The sequence below is a fragment of the Calliphora vicina genome, chromosome 2 (assembly GCF_958450345.1).
Source record: "Calliphora vicina chromosome 2, idCalVici1.1, whole genome shotgun sequence".
Taxonomy (NCBI): domain Eukaryota; kingdom Metazoa; phylum Arthropoda; class Insecta; order Diptera; family Calliphoridae; genus Calliphora; species Calliphora vicina.
In genome coordinates this window covers 41,372,298-41,393,666 of record NC_088781.1, presented here as the reverse complement: position 1 = coordinate 41,393,666, position 21,369 = coordinate 41,372,298, and the positions used below count along the sequence as shown (strand labels likewise).

At 28.1% G+C, this 21,369-nt stretch overlaps 1 protein-coding gene across 5 annotated transcripts in view; it reads left to right on the top strand.

Annotated features, from left to right (window-relative positions):
• Pde11 (Phosphodiesterase 11) overlaps positions 1–21,369 on the top strand; it is a 220,252-nt gene that overhangs the window by 171,513 nt on the left and 27,370 nt on the right. For all 5 annotated transcript variants that reach the window (XR_010575924.1, XM_065499484.1, XM_065499481.1 and 2 more), the window contains 3 exons: positions 2,288–2,431; positions 9,449–9,860; positions 12,674–12,822. Coding sequence is in view for 4 of the 5 variants with exons in the window: in XM_065499484.1 (XP_065355556.1) it covers positions 2,288–2,431; positions 9,449–9,860; positions 12,674–12,822 (705 nt within the window). In the remaining variant the exon portion in view is untranslated. The remainder of the gene's footprint in view (positions 1–2,287; positions 2,432–9,448; positions 9,861–12,673; positions 12,823–21,369) is intronic.

Below are 21,369 nucleotides of genomic sequence, written 5' to 3'. Positions count from 1 at the left end.
AATGGGCAACCTCTAAACGTTTTTCGATTTTGCTAAAATTTTCCACATTTGGCTTTTAAATGACTGAGAACAATTTTAGACCTTGGAAGCATCGAAGGTCAACAAAGGCCACAATAAGGGCCACACTACTATACATATGGGGCATTTCATGTCAAGTGTACAAACATTTGAAACCGATGTCTTCCGATCGGGATGAAATTTGCACCAAAGTTAGTTCTATTGGATAGTAATTCAGACACAATTTTTCAACAAGATCGGTCGAACTCTCTGAGTTAGAGGGGGTCAAAGTTTGACATTTTGGTCAAGCAGGTGTTCTTTTTCTTAACCATGTAACTTATGACCTATTGTTCTTAGCAAAATGTGTCCCAAATAGTTTAGATAGCTCTTTTTTCAATCTTTCGAAAAAAATATTTAAAAAAAAAATAAAAAAATTTTAATATTTTTTTTTCGAAATCAAAAACATTTTTGACTTTTTTTTAAATGGGCCTTTTTTTTTCTTAAAATAAAGCTTAGATATTTTCCTTGAATATCTATTTTAGTGGGATGCGAGTGGGATATCTATCAAAATAAATATTTTGTAACTCAAAACATACAATTTTTGACTTTTTTTTCAAAATGGACCCTTTTTTAATTTTTTTTTTAGCTCAAACAAAAGCTTAGTAATTTTCCTTGAACACTGTTTTGGTCGCTTAGTGGCATGCGAGTGGGATATCTATCAAAATAAATATTTTTTAACTCAAGACTTAAAATTGCAATTTTTTTTCAAAATGGTCCATTTTTTTAAAAAAAAATTTTTAGTCAAAAGAAAGCTTAGGTCCATTCCTTTAAGATATTTTAGGTGACTTAGTGGGTTGCGAGTGGAATATCTATCACAATAAATATTTTGTAACTCAAACATAAAATTTTTTACTTTTTTTTCCAAAATCGAAATTTCAAAAAGTTGGTTCACTTGACATGAAATGCCCCATATATACATTTGGTCATGGTTAGTGAGACATTTCGTTTCTCATGATCCATGTGAAACATCAAAACTTCATAATTCTTAAGTAAACCCGCCAAAAATGTCAATTCTTTGCCATCTACCACAAACAAACTAGGGCTGTCTCAACTTTATATAATAAAACAAAATAACTGTTAAAATTCAATATTTGTAATTCATATCTTTCATCCATCACCCACTCACTCACTTACTGAAATATTAAACAAACAAACAATATAAAACAAAAACAAGTAAGAGTGCTATATTCGGCTGTGCCGAATCTTATATACCCTTCACCAAATTATACTTCAAAATTTTAAATATTTTTAGGTAAACAAAATTTAATTTTTTTTCCAGTTTTTTTTAATTTTTTGGAAAAAAATTTTTCGATTGTTATTTTAAATTTAATTTTTTTTTTTAAAAATTTAAAATTTTTTTTTTTTAAATTTTAAAATTTTTTTTTTTTAAATTTTAAAATTTTTTTTTTTTAAATTTTAAAATTTTTTTTTTTAAATTTAAAAAAATTTTTTTTTGAAAAAAAATTCGGGTTAAAATTTTTTTTCCCGATTTTGACCCATTGTAGGTCCAACTTACTATGGTCTTATACGTCGTTGCAAATGTCTTTGAAATATCTATCATTAGATATCCATATTGTCTATATTAATGTCTTAGTAATCCAGATATAGGTAAAAAATAGGTAAAAAATCGAGGTTGTCTTGGTTTTTTGCTCATATCTCAGCCATTTGTGGACCGATTTTGCTGATTTTAAATAGCAAAATTCTCGAAAGCATGTCTGACAGAATTATTGAAGATTTGGATCCCGAAGATATCTGGGGTCTTCAGAAAACTGATTTCAACAGACAGACGGACAGACAGACAGACAGACAGACAGACGGACATGGCTTAATCGACTCCGCTATCTATAAGGATCCAGAATATATATACTTTATAGGGTCGGAAATGAAAAATGTAGAAATTACAAACGGAATGACAAACTTATATATACCCTTCTCACGAAGGTGAAGGGTATAAAAATTACAATCATCTCTAGTGTCATTTATTCCCACCATTCCTACCATTCAACAAAAATATTATTGACATTTTGCCATAGATAATACATACATATTTTTCCACAGAAATAATAGAAAAACCCAAACAAATCCTTATCTCTTTTTCATAACTAAAATATTATTTCATTTCTTTTACTTATTTTGTTTAAACATATTGTTTCTACCACGATATTTACCACCTCTAATTGTGTAATTTTCTTTTGTTTTTTTTTCATCTATCTTTCGTTTGCCATAATAGAAAAGCCACACGTCAAGTTGTTGATGCCTGGTTAGTTTCTCATGCGACTACAGCTGGCAATGATACATCCAATACATCACCCACACATCCGAATGGACAAAATTGCTCATCACGCGGTGGTTCTGGAGCCACAACACCCGTAAGGTAAGTTTAAAAACAATTAATTTTCTCTGTAATTTAAATTGTACTACGACTACATATGTGTTTTTTTCTATTTTAAGTCGTTTTTTATTATGACGTATGTGTGGCGTAACATGTATGTCTTAATAGGTAACAACCAGTAACATAAATATTTTAATGGTCGCATCACCATAGGGGGGAGGGAGTATTATTAACATCCAGCTCAAAGTATTTCGAAATTTTCAAAGATTGAAATATGAATGAAACATTTTTTTGCTCATTTACTCAGTATAGGATATTATAGGGCCGGCCATGACCGACCCTACTCTCTTACTTGTTTTTATTTATATATATTTTTATTAATTATAATGGGTAAACATAAATTCGTGATGGATATACTGTGTACTCCTCCTCATGCGCGCTCTCATATTATGGATTATCAATTATAATTAGTTTTGATTCTTCTATGAAACACATATCAAGCTAGTATTTTATGTTTGCGCTGACTCTTATCCACTAATAGAAATTGATGATGAATGCCAATATTTTAGTATTATTTTTAATCCTATCCTGTCCTTCCATAAAAGACCTCGTTGTTCAAATTGATTTCATTGGGAACGTATCAAATGTAAAAGCCCACACAAAATGTTTACAGTGGTTTTGGAGGCTGACATTTTTGTAACTTTTTTTTGGCCTAGACATATTCTTGCTTTAATGTCAGCATATGTGGGCGGAATGTGAGATAATAAAAGAATTATAAATTGCACAGGAAATAAAAATAATTACAGTAAGGTGTACGTAGAATATTTGTGGGAGTATTTTCAAGCAATTAAATATTCATATTGTTAGCTTAGTGAGCAAATGTGCTAAGTCCATTTTTATATGTAAAAAGACATTATTTGCATTTACATTTTAACAATTATTTCGTTTTTTCACATTGTTATAATGTGGTAGGCAAAAGTGTTAAGTCCATTTTTAAATTTATCCACTTTTTCCGGAAATCCTCCCTTTCAAGATTTTATAGTTGCTTCCGTTACCTTTTTGGACGAGTGGGTCCACTTACGCTTAAAATTGGAGGCATCCCTCTTTGAAAACTGTTGTCAAACTCAACAAGACCTTGCAAAATCATACGAATTGGAATTAAAGAAAAAATACAAGGCATATAAGTTAATTAACTATATGAATAAACAAATTAATCAAACGTTTAGTATGGGCCCAATTAGGAATGGAAAGTTCAGTGATATTGTATTTTTTTGTATTTTCTGTTACTTGGTTTTATTTTTTTTTTAAATTTAGTTGAACATCCTCTGATTTAATATCATATCTCCTATGATTTTTTTTTCCTAGCCTGTCGCTCAAATTTTATCCATATAATTAGTACTTCTGCAATGTACTACACCATTTCCGATTATATTTCAGAAATTTCCAATAGAATTTCACTAATTTAAAATTGAATTTGAGAACTTTCCATTTGCGTTCCAGAACTTTCCATTTACAATTGCAAAATTCTGAAATATAAATTGAAAATTTATGAAATTCAAGAAAATTCTGAATACATTTGGAAATTTTTAAAATACAGTTAGATAATTCTGGAATATAAATGGAAAATTCTAAAATATTATTGTAAATTTCTGAAATTCTATTGGAAATGGTGTAGTACGAATGTCTGTTACACTGTATTGTTATTATTAAAAGTTTATAAACTTTTTTTGTGATTGCTCTTGTACTAAAGCTAAACATAGTGTTGTTGTTGTTGCTAGTTTTGTTTAAAGTTGCTGCTTTTGTTTATAACACAAAAAGACCACATTTACTACCAGTAAAAAGCAATTTATGCTTGGCTATTCAAACTACAAATGAAAAAAAAAAAATAAAAACAAAAATATAGGAGAGAAAAACTGAAATGATTTTGCTATTTGAATGCTTGTCGCCCTACTACTGTTACGAGTAGCATTAAATACAACAGTGTGCAGTAGCATGGCCCTTATTTTGCACAATTTTGCGATTTCGAAATTTTGAAAATTTAAAATTTTTGATTATAATATACATTGTGCTGTTCTCCAGAAGGTACAAAATCCCTCCGTTCCCATTACCGCGCCTTAACGGTGTGGAACTTAAACTCTCGGATAGTGCTAAGTATCTGGGAATTATACTAGACTCTAAGCTATCCTGGAGCCTTAATATTCATGCGAGAGCGTCCAAGGCGGCTGTCGCTATCTATGCCTGCAGAAGGGCCATTAGGAATGCGAAATGGCTTTTCGATATGGTGGTCAAGCCCATACTAATGTATGGAGCACTAGTTTGGTGGAAGGCTCTAAGTAAATCCACCTACTGTGGGATAATTGAGAGAATCCTGCGAATATCCGCACTAATGATCACGGGTGCGCTGCGCAGTACTTCGTCTCGTGCTCTGTTTGTAATGATGCACTGGCTACCGGCTGATCTGATGGCAAAACAATTGGCCATAAATTCGGCGGTTAGGTTAAGTACTGTTGGAGCATGGAGGTCTAGTTGTACTGGCCATGCGTCTATTTTGGGCGGTATATCTTATATACCTGCTAATATTGACTACTGCACTCCCTTACCCTTTATTGACAGACGCTTCTCTGTGTCATTGACGGGCGGGTCTAATTCTTCCATGGACACGTTTGTCATATACACAGATGGCTCTAAGTCTGCGGATGGGGTGGGTGGAGGCTTCTATATTCCCCATCTTCAGAAGAGGGTGTGTTTCAGGCTACATGATCAATGTAGTGTAATCCAAGCTGAGATTTCAGCGATCAAAAGGGCGGTACACTGGATGAAGTACTATAGGCTATTTGGTGTGAATATCCGAATCTGTACCGACAGTAAGCCTGCTATCAAATCCCTATCTGGCGTCTACTCGACATCCAGATTGGTACATGAATGCCGGGTATCTCTTAATGAGATGGCGAGACATTCTAACCTGGAGTTATTCTGGGTGCCTGGTCACTCTGGTGTACCTGGCAATGCTATTGCGGATGAACTGGCCAAAAGAGGCTCTCGCCTACAAATTGACGAGATCGATAACTTGGTCGGTTCACCGCTGTCTTGCTGTAAGTCAATCATACAGCGTAAATTATTTGAGTCTGCTCAACTCAGATGGTCTAACTCGACAAACTGCACGATATCGAGACTCACCTGGCCCGTTTATGACCATCGTAGGTCAATGTCCCTCACGGGGCTACCTCGGGCTAGGCTTCGAGCTCTGATGTCAGTGCTCACGGGGCATTGCTTGATAGGTGAGCATGCTAGGAGAATGAATACTCCATATAATGACTTCTGTAGAAGTTGCCATGATGAAGACGAGAATGAGACGATTGAACATCTCCTCTGTCTTTGCCCTGCCTTAGCAGGGGTGCGGACTGCGACAATAGGTAGTCCATTTTTACACGGCCTAGCGGATCTATCTACTCTTGATATCAGGAGGATGGATTCGTTCATTCGTGCGTCAGGTTGGTTCGGCATTGAACCCAGGTCTGACATGTGAAGAATCTCTTGAGGTTCTGAGCATGATCTTTAGGGTAACACAAAGGGACCAATTTCATGGACCCCAGTGAGCTGGCTGATAACTAGCTGCCTTCATAACCTAACCTAACCTAACCTAATATACATGAATATGAATATATACATGAATATTCATATATTCATTATATTCATATATTCATATATTCATATATTCATATATTCATATATTCATATATTCATATATTCATATATTCATATATTCATATATTCATATATTCATATATTCATATATTCATATATTCATATATTCATATATTCATATATTCATATATTCATATATTCATATATTCATATATTCATATATTCATATATTCATATATTCATATATTCATATATTCATATATTCATATATTCATATATTCATATATTCATATATTCATATATTCATATATTCATATATTCATATATTCATATATTCATATATTCATATATTCATATATTCATATATTCATATATTCATATATTCATATATTCATATATTCATATATTCATATATTCATATATTCATATATTCATATATTCATATATTCATATATTCATATATTCATATATTCATATATTCATATATTCATATATTCATATATTCATATATTCATATATTCATATATTCATATATTCATATATTCATATATTCATATATTCATATATTCATATATTCATATATTCATATATTCATATATTCATATATTCATATATTCATATATTCATATATTCATATATTCATATATTCATATATTCATATATTCATATATTCATATATTCATATATTCATATATTCATATATTCATATATTCATATATTCATATATTCATATATTCATATATTCATATATTCATATATTCATATATTCATATATTCATATATTCATATATTCATATATTCATATATTCATATATTCATATATTCATATATTCATATATTCATATATTCATATATTCATATATTCATATATTCATATATTCATATATTCATATATTCATATATTCATATATTCATATATTCATATATTCATATATTCATATATTCATATATTCATATATTCATATATTCATATATTCATATATTCATATATTCATATATTCATATATTCATATATTCATATATTCATATATTCATATATTCATATATTCATATATTCATATATTCATATATTCATATATTCATATATTCATATATTCATATATTCATATATTCATATATTCATATATTCATATATTCATATATTCATATATTCATATATTCATATATTCATATATTCATATATTCATATATTCATATATTCATATATTCATATATTCATATATTCATATATTCATATATTCATATATTCATATATTCATATATTCATATATTCATATATTCATATATTCATATATTCATATATTCATATATTCATATATTCATATATTCATATATTCATATATTCATATATTCATATATTCATATATTCATATATTCATATATTCATATATTCATATATTCATATATTCATATATTCATATATTCATATATTCATATATTCATATATTCATATATTCATATATTCATATATTCATATATTCATATATTCATATATTCATATATTCATATATTCATATATTCATATATTCATATATTCATATATTCATATATTCATATATTCATATATTCATATATTCATATATTCATATATTCATATATTCATATATTCATATATTCATATATTCATATATTCATATATTCATATATTCATATATTCATATATTCATATATTCATATATTCATATATTCATATATTCATATATTCATATATTCATATATTCATATATTCATATATTCATATATTCATATATTCATATATTCATATATTCATATATTCATATATTCATATATTCATATATTCATATATTCATATATTCATATATTCATATATTCATATATTCATATATTCATATATTCATATATTCATATATTCATATATTCATATATTCATATATTCATATATTCATATATTCATATATTCATATATTCATATATTCATATATTCATATATTCATATATTCATATATTCATATATTCATATATTCATATATTCATATATTCATATATTCATATATTCATATATTCATATATTCATATATTCATATATTCATATATTCATATATTCATATATTCATATATTCATATATTCATATATTCATATATTCATATATTCATATATTCATATATTCATATATTCATATATTCATATATTCATATATTCATATATTCATATATTCATATATTCATATATTCATATATTCATATATTCATATATTCATATATTCATATATTCATATATTCATATATTCATATATTCATATATTCATATATTCATATATTCATATATTCATATATTCATATATTCATATATTCATATATTCATATATTCATATATTCATATATTCATATATTCATATATTCATATATTCATATATTCATATATTCATATATTCATATATTCATATATTCATATATTCATATATTCATATATTCATATATTCATATATTCATATATTCATATATTCATATATTCATATATTTGTTTATAATTACTACATCATATATATGATTGCTCTAATCATGTGATTGATAACTTAAACATATTATGGTTACCGCAATCATAAAAAAAACTTTTAAAAATTTTATATTTTTTCGCTGCGTTTGGGATCGTCTTTTGGACGTCTCAAAAAATAAGCGCCAACCTAATGTACTACTACTGTATGTATGTGAAATTGTATATAGCTGAGTATTTAAGGCATTATGAGTGCTAGTAGTTTTATACAGTCCTTTCCTTTTTTTCTATTTTGTGTTGTTGATGCTAGTTGACATATTCTGATGGCTTTGTTTAGTTTTTTTTCTTTTGCCAGTTACCTTATTTTTTTTTTTGCCTTTTTTTGGTAGTTTTACTAATGACAGTTTTTATGGTCGTTTTCTATAGCTAGTTTTTCTATAGTGTTTCTTGAGGGCTTGTTTTTTTTGCTTTTTACATTGTAGTAAACTAGTAAAATGGATTTTTACATTTCCAGCATAAGTAAAACTTGTCAAATTGTGATGAAAATGTCTTGTGATTGGATGAAAAGATAGAGGAAAAAAGCGAATTTAAATGAATGTTGCTGGGTTTTTTTTAGCTATAGTCTTTGTTTTGTATGTAGTTGCTAAGATTTTTAATGTTTTATAAATAGTAAATACATGTGATTTTTATCTGTATTACTTGGCAATGGTTTTTGATTAAATTTGTTTTCTTTTTTATGAACAAGAGAAGTTGTGGTAACGGAAATTTAATCAATATAGATGTAAAAGGAAATGAAAATGCCACCAGAAATGATAGTCACATTTGATTAACTTAAACTGGTATCGACAATATAAAGAATTTCTAAAACATCTATAGAAAATCTTAAATACAACTTAAGTATTACAAATAAGTCACATTTAGTTAATAATTGTTTTCTTTCTTCTCTCCCCTTTTGCTTGTAGAAAAATATCTGCCCATGAATTTGAACGTGGTGGTTTACTAAAACCCATTGTCAATACCATTGATGGCACACCAACCTTCCTGAGTATAGGACCACAAAATGATTGTTCGAACAACACGAGTACAAGTACCAGTAATGGTAGTGTAAGTGTCGGTGCCGGCAATTGTGGTGGCTCTAGTGTTACGGGTGGCAGTGGAGGCGGTGGTTTGGGCAGTGGTGGCGGTAGTTTTGGTACTAATATTATTGGTAGTAATACACAGTATCATCATAACAATCATCATCATTATAATAGTCAACAGACGGGCATGGGAACACATTCGCACCATCATCATCATCACAATCACTATCGACCGCAACGTTTGTCGCGCAATGAACTAAAGCAATTGGATGAAAAGGAGTTAATATTTGAATTGGTAAGGTATTGTCTATGAAAAGTTGTTGTTGAGGGGAAAGTTCACAAAGAGAGTAATTAATAACAGACGTATGAGTGTTGAGGAATTATGTGAATGAAAAAAAAAATAATCATACGCTCAGTAGCAAGTAGTAGTTGAAAGGTAAATAACTCATGGCGTATGAGTGCTAATGAATTAAGTGATTATTGAAATTTATCATACGCTCAGTAGCAAGTAGTTCCAGGATAGAAAATTCAGTATTATAGTCATTTTAATAAGTATTTTATTAAAAAAAACTATCAGGAATATAAAATTTATTTCTGTTATTTAAATATTATTATATTATTTCTGTTATTTAAATATGAATTTAAGCAATAAAAAAATATTTCTTTAAATCGTCAAAAATTTTCTCAATAATTTTTTTTGTTTTTTTTTTGCTTTGTACCATTTATGATTAATTTTAAAACGAGCTTAGTAACAAAAAATCTTTTTTTTTTATTTTAGTTACTCCCACTTGCAGGGCGTGTTAAAAATTTTGAATTTAAATTTTTTTTAACATGAATTATTTTTTAATAAGTTAAAAAGCGATTTGTAGTTATGACTTAACTTACTATTTTTTTTTTAAGTAAAACAAATCAAATAAAATAATATCGAGAAAAAAAATTTTCCACTCAGTAAAATTAGGACAACTTCGATAGGACGTTCGATAATTAATTTAAGTGAAATATGTATTATTTTATTCAGAATAAATAAGTCTTTCTTAAGAGTTATTCAAATAAAACTCATTTCAAACACAATTTTCTAATAATTGCCGTCAAAATTGTAAAACTTCAAGAAACAAAAAAAATTAAATTCAATTCCCTACTTAGAAAAGTACCCCAACTTTTATAATCGACAATTAATTTAAGTGAAATATGTATTGTATTGTTCAGAATTAATCAGGTTTTTTAAAAAAATATTTAAATGATAGTCATTTTAACAAAATGTTTAAAATAATTAAAGTCAAAATTAAAAAAAATAAAAAAAAAATACAAATTACCCTACTTACGAAAAGTACCACAACTTTGATAATAGACAATTAATTTAAGTGATATATGCATTATTTGTTTAAGAATAAAATACTCTTTTCAACAAAAATTATTCAAATGATAGCCATTCATACAAACTTTACAAAATATTTGCCGTCAAAATTAAAAAAAACAATTGAATTTCAAAATTAAAATTTCCTTACTTAGAAAAAATTACACAATTTTGGTATTCGACAAATATTTTAACTGAAATTTATGTTATCTTATTCAGAATATATCAGTATTTCTAAAAACTTATTCCAAACATAGTCAGTTTAAACAAAATTCTCAAATAATTTCCTTCAAAATTTAAAAATTTTGAAAAAAAATCACCTTCAAAGAAAATTTTACACAATTTTGATATTCCACAATTAATTTCAGTAAAATCATATTCAGAATAAATCAGGCTTTCCAAAAAATTATTCAAACAAAAATTTTTAAAATAATTGAAGTTAAAATTTTAAAACTTAGAGAGAAAAAATATTGAAATTAAAATTCGTCTCCTTGCTAAAGTTACACAATTTTGATAAACGACAATTAATTTATGATAAATATGAGTTAGCTTATTCAGAATAAATCATATTTGAAAAAATTATTCAAATACTTAATAGTAATTTCACACAATTTTTTTTTTAAAAATCCTGTCAAAATTGAGAAATATTGTAAAAAATATCAATATTAAAATACTTAAAAAAGTAACATAAATTTCATATTCGATAATTAATTTATGTTATATATGAGTTAAGTTGTTCAGAAAAAATCAGAATTTTTAAAAAAATATTAAAATTTTCAAATTTCGCAAAAATTAAAAAATAGAAAAACAAAATCAAATTTTTTTAATTTTTTAAAAACTTCAACGACATACATACAACTGTGTAGATTATTTCAAATCTAAAACGATTATGTTTTTTAAAAAATTCAAAATCGATAAAAAAAATTACTGCATTAGGATTCTTAAAGCTCGAAATTCAAAGACAAAATGATAAAGAACTTATACAAACTACTTATACAAACTAATTGGCCTGTAGAGTATATTATTTTTTTTTGATTTTGTAGCACAGTGTACTTCTTAGCTGTTTAAAAATTTTCTTTATTTACGAAATAAATATAATTTACAATGTTTACTTTATCAATTACAATTTCTCTTCAAATTTCTCTCGAAATTCATAAAAATGTTTAACCTTCCCCTTGACCACTGAACGTATACTTGATATTTTGTGTTTAACAACATTTAATTATCACTCATACGTCCTTAATTATAAATGTCCATCATGTACAATTCCCAGAAAAAATTTTCTTTGCAAAACAATTTCCGTTAAAATTGCAATGTTTCTTGTTTCTTATTTGCTAGCAATAACCATTAATTAAGAAAATAAAACTTGTGAACTTTAAACAACAACTAAGAAATAACTCAAACAACAACAATTTAACTAATTTAAGTTTTGAAACGTTTTCTTTATTTTTCTTTATGTTTTTCTACAACTTTAACAACTTCATTACAACAATACGTTGCAACATTTACTACTGCTGTTGATAATGTGCATTAAATATCAAATGGTGTCACTACTATGATGTTGTTGCCAATGCAATTGTTATTATCAACACAACTTTTGCTCTGCGTGTCACAACTCTTTACAACATGTTGTCATATCACCCTCATCAACACTTTGGGTGGTTGTTGAATTATGACTGACTCAATGGCTGACTGGCTGGCTGACTGACTGGTTGGTTTGTGCTTCCTTTTGTGGCATTCGTTTTTTTTTATAGGTAAAGGACATATGCAATGAATTGGAAGTTCGTACTTTATGTCATAAAATTTTGCAAAACGTTTCAATATTGTTAAATGCTGATCGTGGTTCATTGTTTTTGGTGCAAGGACGTTGTGGCGGTGCCAGTGGCAGTGATGGACCAAAGAAGTAAGTAAATGTTATAAATATTGTTTGATTTTCTTTTTTTTGTTTATATATTTCATAGTTGGGGGTAGTGCACTAATTTTTAACTATCACTAATAGTTAGTGGTAGTGTAAAATATTTCACTAATTTTTTTAATGTTTAGTGATGAGTTGAAAAATATAAGCCTCACTCAATAATAGTGATAGTGTAGTTAAAATTTTTTAACTAATAATATTTTGAAAATAGTTAAAATATTTTTTTTGCAGCCTAATGAAATAATTTTTTCTACACTAAAATTTTTAGTTAAAAAAATATTCCTGCACTATTTTTTTCAACAAAGAAATGTTTTACTCTATTCATAGTTTAAGTTAATATATTTAAGGAAAAAACGTAAAAGCGGTATATAAATATACAAATTACAATAAAAAGAGAAATAAGCAATTACACATAAAATAATTAGCGACTATTGGCTTTAAGTAAAACAAGCTTTTCGAAATTCGAATCACTTAATTTATTTCTCGGAGGAGAATCCACCATTCCACTAAAAGAAAATAAACGCTCTACTGGAGCAGAAGAAGCCAAAGGCGTGTTAAATTTAAAAAACATTTGCCTTATTATTGGATATTTTTTGAGACTGCAAATATCAGTGTCCGAGCTTAAAAGGAATGCACGTATTTCACTTTCTATGCCATCTTTCTGAACAAATGTTGTCCTAATATTGAAGATGTTAATAAACTAAGTAATTTCTTCAATAACTTTTTCACTTACTGTCAATTTCCCCAAAATCTAAGAATCCTACATTATCAGTGTTTTTTTGTGTTATTATTTCTTCGGATGCTGAAAAACACTTTGAAGCTTGCTCAACAAACATCAGTATATTTAATATTCTAGTTTAAACTGGAATAACTTCATGATCACTAATTTTGAATATATTAGTGCAAAGAAAATTATTCAAGCTTTTTTTTAGTTATTGTTAAATTTTTTAACTATTTGAGTTTAGTGCTTATTTCTACACTACCACTCAATTGATTTATAGTTAAAAAAATATCACTATCACTAAAAAATATTAGTGATAAAAATATAAGCTATATTTTTTAAAATAATATTTAGTGCTAGTGAAATGTTGATTGCACTCAACATTTAGTGCACTACCCCCAACTCTGATATATTTGATTAGTTTAACATTGAAATTTATTGTGATTTTCAATACCACAAAAATGTTGTATTTTTGTTTAACAAAACTTGTTTAAATTTATAACAATTTTATAGAAATACACAGAGAAAATAGATTCGTAGTAGCAATCGAATTTGTTGCCAATCGAATGATTCGGTTGCACACATCGAATTTGTTGGTTCTATCAACAGAAAGACTGTTGATAAAGCAGAATTTCAGTTAAAGCAATCAAACTTTTGTTACGCTTTCGAAAATGGTGTAGCCACAATTGTAAAATTTGGTCACTAAGATAGAATCATTCGATTGGCAACAAATTCGGTTGCTATCACGAATATGTTTTTTCTGTGTATTTAAAGAAACTCAAAAAATTAAAAGGAAAGGCTATAGAAAGATAGAAGGGAAACATAATAGAACTTCATATTCGGCAAACAAATCTATATACGTCTTAATGAGAGACTAACCAAATCATGTCTTTAATTATCTTTGTTTAAGAGCCTAAGCTTTCTCATCTTGAAGTCTTGAGTTATCACACACAGAAAACAGATTGGTTGGAAATCGGTTGTCATTATTAAAATTTAATAAAAGGAACTGTATAATATTTGTAATTACTAAATGTTTTTTAATTCAATGGATTTTCTACTCGTATAACTGTAAAAGCATAATTGTAATGGAAAATAGGTTCTCACAATAGTAAATATAATCGGTATAATCAATATGGGACTTCACAAAAGTAATTCTGACTTGGTCGGATTACACAACTGAATTAAATTTAGTAAATTAGTTTTCATAACCATTAATATAAGGATTACAATCAATAATTCTGTAATATCAAAATATTTGTATAATATTATACGTTCTTTGTTATAATAACCAATAATTGATTGTGAAAATGTATCTAATTCGGTTATTGTAAAAGATATATAATAATGAATCTGTGTTCTCAACCTATTAGTAATTGTGGCAATAGTTGTTGAATATGTTTTGACATTTAGAAACAAAAAATATAAAAATTAAATTAAAATATTAACAAAAATCCAAAAACATTTTGTACAATTAATAATATTAAAAACATAAACGAAGATTCTAATAAATTAAGTAATCCCATTGGAGAGAAATTAAGATCATTCACACATACGTATGTATGTAAATCTTCTCAAGATTATTAAAGAAGGTAAGTTTAATGAATATAAAATATTGTATGAGACATGATACGGCCAACATTATTGAATTATTATTTTGCAGAATGGCTAAGTAATAAGAAAGAGGCAGGAAACCAGGCAGTTATTGACTCAATTTCCAAACCATTTTCGTCAAGCATCAACGAACGAGTCAAGGACGAACTATTAAGGACAATATTTCTTAGGAATTTCAACACCATATAAAGAATGGACAAAAATCCAAGCTTCATAGATGACTGAAAATCAGACAAATTTCCTAAATGCAATTTTCCATGCAAATTGTAATGTTTTTTCTGTTACCGTTCATTTTTATTATATTTTTTTAAATTACTTATAAAATAAAGATTAAAAAAACATAAAAGAATGTTAAAATAAACATAAATATTAAAATATAACATTTTGGAAAAACCAAAAAAATATATATTAATTACAACCACTGCCATATTCAGTTATGCCTGCCGAATTATTTTCCTCAAAAGTCAGTTGTGTCTACCGAAAATATTCAGTAGTTGCAACTGATTACTGAGATAGTACATACAACTGACTAAATTCGATTGGCGACAAATTCGGTTACCACAACGAATCTGTTTTCTCTGTGCATAGATACAAACTATTCCAGCCATAAATTTATCCTTGGTTCAAATTATTATTATTATACCCTTCACCATGAGTGGCAAGGGTATATATAAGTTTGTCATTCCGTTTTTTTAGGTTGTCTTACATTTTGGTTCATAGCTCTGGTTCTACTGAACCGATTTTGCTGATTTTCAATACCAAACTGCTTAGGACAACAATAAACATATTTTTTGCAAGTCTATCAATTTTGTTTACGTATTTTGGACGTGAGCGTGTTTTACACAGACACACAGACGGACAGACAGACGGACATGGCTCAATCGACTTAGAATTTCATAAGGATCAAGAAAATTTGTTTTGTCTCAGATGAATATTTCTCAATGTTACATACGGAATGACAAACTTATATATACCCTCATTCATCACTTGTGGTGGTGGAGGGTATAAAAAGGCCCATTTTGGAAAAAAGTTAGATTTTGCAAAAATTTTATGTCGAGTTACAAAATATTTACTTTGATAGATATCCCACTCGCATCCCACTAAGCGACCAAAAGGGTCTTCAAGGAAAATATCTAAGCTTTCTTTTGAGAAAAAAGGGCGATTTGAAAAATAAAAAATTTGGATTTTGAAAAAAAAAAAAATATTTTTAAAAAAAAAATTTTTCGAGAGATTGAAGAAATATCTATAAACTATTTGGGACACATTTTGCTAAGAACACGAATTCATACCTAGCCTCAGGTTTTCTTGCACTCATTAGGTTTTTATTGACATGATTGTCAGCTCTAGAATCAAATTGCTGAACCAAATATAGAATAAATTATTAAGTAAAATGTTTTTTGCCATTTCTATGCACTAATTCTTTATACTAAAGTAAAAAGTAGATACAATTTATCAAGATGGCATAATATTACACTTTAACTTGTTTTCGTTTTTGCTTTAAGGTAAATTTGTATAAAACACAATAATGCTTTTAACATGTTTCTTTTTAAATTTAAGTGCTTAAAACAAAAATAATTCTCTGAATTGAAATATAAATTATGACCATGATTTTCAGTTTTTTTTTTATATTCTGTTAACTTAATGTCCCTCTAAACTTTTCACAAGTTCATCAATATTCAAAAGTTTTTTTTTATTTTTACTATGAAACTTTTTGTTAGGAAATGTTAACATGGACAATTTCCTTGCTATACTTATACAAATGCATTATTCTTTTTTTTCATTTTTGATAACAATAACATAAATTTAATGCTAGCATTTTTATAAATATAAATATATTTTCAGGAAAATGTTATGGTTTATTGAAAAAAAAAAATGAGAAATATTCTATGTACTCCTTTGTGTGTGTTCAACTATGCGTATAAGTGATATTGATTTTTTCTATCCTTTTTAAAATTTCAAGTACAAAATGACGTATGAGTTTTATTATATTAAATTTTTATTATCTAGCAAGTGCAGTTAGAAAAAAAGAACACAACACAGCAATATATATATTAAATTTATGAGAAAAATTAGCTTAAATAATGGCTACTTAAATATTTAAACACTTTGTGGTGGTTATAAATAATTTGCTGTATATGTGGACTTTAAGTATTAAGGAAGGAGTTAAGTTGAACTGGTGTAAAACAAATTTAATTTTGTATGTTTAATTATTGCTCATGTTTAGGTAAAAAGTCTTTAAAATACATCTTTTTTGTCCTAAATATATTTTATTATTTTTAAGAAAATGCCTTTATTTAACTGATTTCTGTCCTTAGGAAAACCATTAGTTATTTTTCCTTTGGTTACGGTTTAATAATTCTCATAACTACTTTATTTATTCCCTGGTGAGTGTGTAGAGAGATTTTATATGTCAGCAATAGAGAGAAACCGTATTTATGTGAGCAGCCTTTCTATGGCATTTGTTTGCAGTGATATTCAACGTTTATTTTTTCTTTTTTATTTTTTTTCGACCAATACCATAGAAATGTTGTTGTAGTTAATAATAAAAGGCAACTCAGCAAAAGCAGTTACGAGCTGTACTGTTGTTGTATGTAGCTGTTAGCACGTTCCTTTATTATACCCTTCACCTTCGTGAGAAGGGTATATATAAGTTTGTCATTCCGTTTGTAATTTCTACATTTTTCATTTCCGACCCTATAAAGTATATATATTCTGGATCCTTATAGATAGCGGAGTCGATTAAGCCATGTCCGTCTGTCTGTCTGTCTGTCTGTCTGTCTGTCTGTCTGTCTGTCTGTCTGTCTGTCTGTCTGTCTGTCTGTCTGTCTGTCTGTCTGTCTGTCTGTCTGTCTGTCTGTCTGTCTGTCTGTCTGTCTGTCTGTCCGTCTGTCTGTCTGTCTGTTGAAATCAGTTTTCTGAAGACCCCAGATATCTTCGGGATCCAAATCTTCAATAATTCTGTCAGACATGCTTTCGAGAATTTTGCTATTTAAAATCAGCAAAATCGGTCCACAAATGGCTGAGATATGAGGAAAAAACCAAGACAACCTCGATTTTTGACCTATTTTTTAGCAATATTTGGATTACTAAGACATTAATATAGACAATATGGATATCTAATGATAGATATTTCAAAGACATTTGCAACGACGTATATAAGACCCATAGTAAGTTGGACCTACAATGGGTCAAAATCGGGAAAAAATTTTTGAACCCGAATTTTTTTTTTCAAAAAAAAAAATGAAAAAACAAAAAAAAAAATTTTTAAATTTAAAAAAAAAATTTTAAATTTAAAAAAAAAAAAAAATAAAATAATCGAAAAATTTTTTTTTCCAAAAAATTAAAAAAACAACTGGAAAAAAATTAAATTTTGTTTACCTAAAAATATTTTAAATTTTGAAGTATAATTTGGTGAAGGGTATATAAGATTCGGCACAGCCGAATATAGCACTCTTACTTGTTTTTGTTCATTTTTTCCATTTGTTCATTTACAGCTACACTAACAATAGCCTAATGTTCACTCTATACTTTCTTTAATGAACTCATATGAAACAATGGGTGCATGAAGCATATATTCAGGCATATTCATTTAAAGCGAACACATGCAATTTTACAAAAACCATTGCTAATACACAAACACACACATTAGCTTAACTCTCAGATGTATTTACATTAGGGTGGCTCTTATATTGGACTTTTTTTCGATTTTTGGAGTTCACTAGGTCTAAAATTGTTTTCCCTCATCTAAAAATCAAATGAAGAAAATTTGAACAAAATCGGTTAACGTTTAAAGATAGCACATTTTATTTAAAGTTTAGATTTTTGGGTAAATGATTCTTTTTTATTTGATTCCATAGATTTCGAAAATACTAATAGTTTCGCTCGAAAATACGGGATTTTTTCAAATATTTTTTTGGTTTTATTTTGAAGCATTTGTTCTATATGAATTTATTGGCCTTTTCCCATTATTCTGGCAATATTTTGATTCCGACCGAAAATAACTGCTCATCTTTTGAGGCCAAGACCTAAACAAGGCAATATCGGATACTCTGTTCCAAAGTAAAGCGTATGCCATAGAGAGCGTTCTGCATTAGTCGAAACAAATAGTAGTCGGACGGAGCACGTTTTGGACTATAAAAAGGCAAAACTTCAAAAACACTTCATTCTAAATACTTTTGAACAGGTATTGCAACATTTGGCCGAGCATTGTCATGATGAAATATTACGGTTTCATGACTGGCCACATATTCTGACCTTTTTTCGGCCAATGTGATGATGTGGTCAGATTTCAGCAGCTCATAATAGATAAAGAGGCATATTACTCGGTATTTATAAAATTATTCACTTTTATCGGAAAGTGGATCCTCCCATTAAATATTTTATAGATGCTTCTGTTTCCTATTTGGACGAGGTTTTCCACTTACGCACAGATCCTGGGATACCTTTCCTGTATTCTTAAAATCTTTGTATGCAAGAACCCAATACCTTTCCACAGGCCGATGATCTAGACAGTTTTGTGAATTTGCCTCTCGTGGTACAAAATTTACATTATTGTTTGAATACCACCCAAGGGCCTATTTTGCATAGTAGCATGATGCCAAATTTGACCAGAAATATGAAGGCCAAATTTGTTCTGTTTTAAGAAAAGTAAAAGCTGTTTTTGTAGAAACTCAGTAATATATATTTCTGTATTTATCGTGCCTGATATTACAAATGATTGGTTTCTTTTGACATAACTGAAAAGTGCTTGTCACACAAGAAACTTCTTGGGGAATTTTTTTTTTGGCCTGTAATGTTCTTGAGCATTACCTTGTCCATCAGCCAAAATCTTGACCCGGAAGTTATGAAAAGTTTCATCATGCATCACACAACTGGTGTGTTTTTTTATAAAATTTTCCCTCAATATTTTCACTAGACGCGCAAAGGAATCATAGCATTTAACTGTGCAGCTGCTTTTCTGATAGAAATGTTCGGTGCTCTTCGAAAGAGCTGTTCGACTTCTTTTGCCATACCAATATATATACCTTTATATCTTCCTGGTTTTCTTTCAATGTTCAAGTCTTCCTTATACTGTTTAATGGCTTTTTAAACAGTGTAACTATAAATCTTCAGATCTTTTGCTATTTTTTTGAATGCCGATATTCAACTTTTTTAAAAAGTTTTAATTAATTTTTCACGTACTTTTTTTTCGCTGTCCATTTTGACCGAAATAACCGGAGTGAATGATAATATCTGACATATTTTTAAATGTGATTAAAAAAATAGTAATTTTTTGGACCAATGATTCGTTTTGACTATAATTGTGTGTATCAGTTTTTTCTGACTCACTCTTTAGGACCCTTTTGCTGCCATCAAATACAGAGAAATTCAGCGGGTTGGCAAAAATTATTTTCTTTTATAGCGTTCAAGCATCATTTGGGACACGCAAAATCGTCTTTCAAGTTCTCTCAGCATGAATTCGTAAGATACTCAATTTCCCTGCTTTTGGATAAATCCTACTTGAGTAGCTCAGCTTGAGTAGTGTCTAATGATTTAGCAAGCTCTTTATGAGTTCTACAATAACCATCATGGAGTCTTCTTAATAAGGGGGTCAGACGGCATGTATTGCTTGTGTATTGGGACATGTATTCGATACATATGGAATTCCATGTGTATGTCAAAATTCACGTTATACATACGATTCATAATTTCCACGTTCAAACGTACATATGTAATTGCATGTGACATAACCTCTATTAGTTTATATGTTTGTTGTTTTTAACAATATATTTATTTAAAACATTTTTAAATAACAATAAATATATTTAATGCAATGAAACTTATTTTGTTATGATTTTTCTTTACTCTTTTTTGTTTTGTTTTTTTTATTTTGCACTCACACAGTGTTGTATTTCAAAATACAACACTGTTATACACACGAAAATAGAACATGCTTTAATTACCAAAAATGTCACGAGTAATAAACATGTATTTTACATACACAAAGTTTCATATGGATCACATGGTATGTATATGTTTACATGTGGAAAATGTCCCAATACATGGCACAAAACACAAGCAATACATGCCGTCTGACCCCCCTTTAAGGTAGGGTCACACATGGCAAATATTTGCTCAAAAAACCGTAACCACTTTTTTTAGCACAAATTTGTTTGACGTGTTTACTCTTACAAGTGTTTTGTAAGATCAAACAGCATCAAATA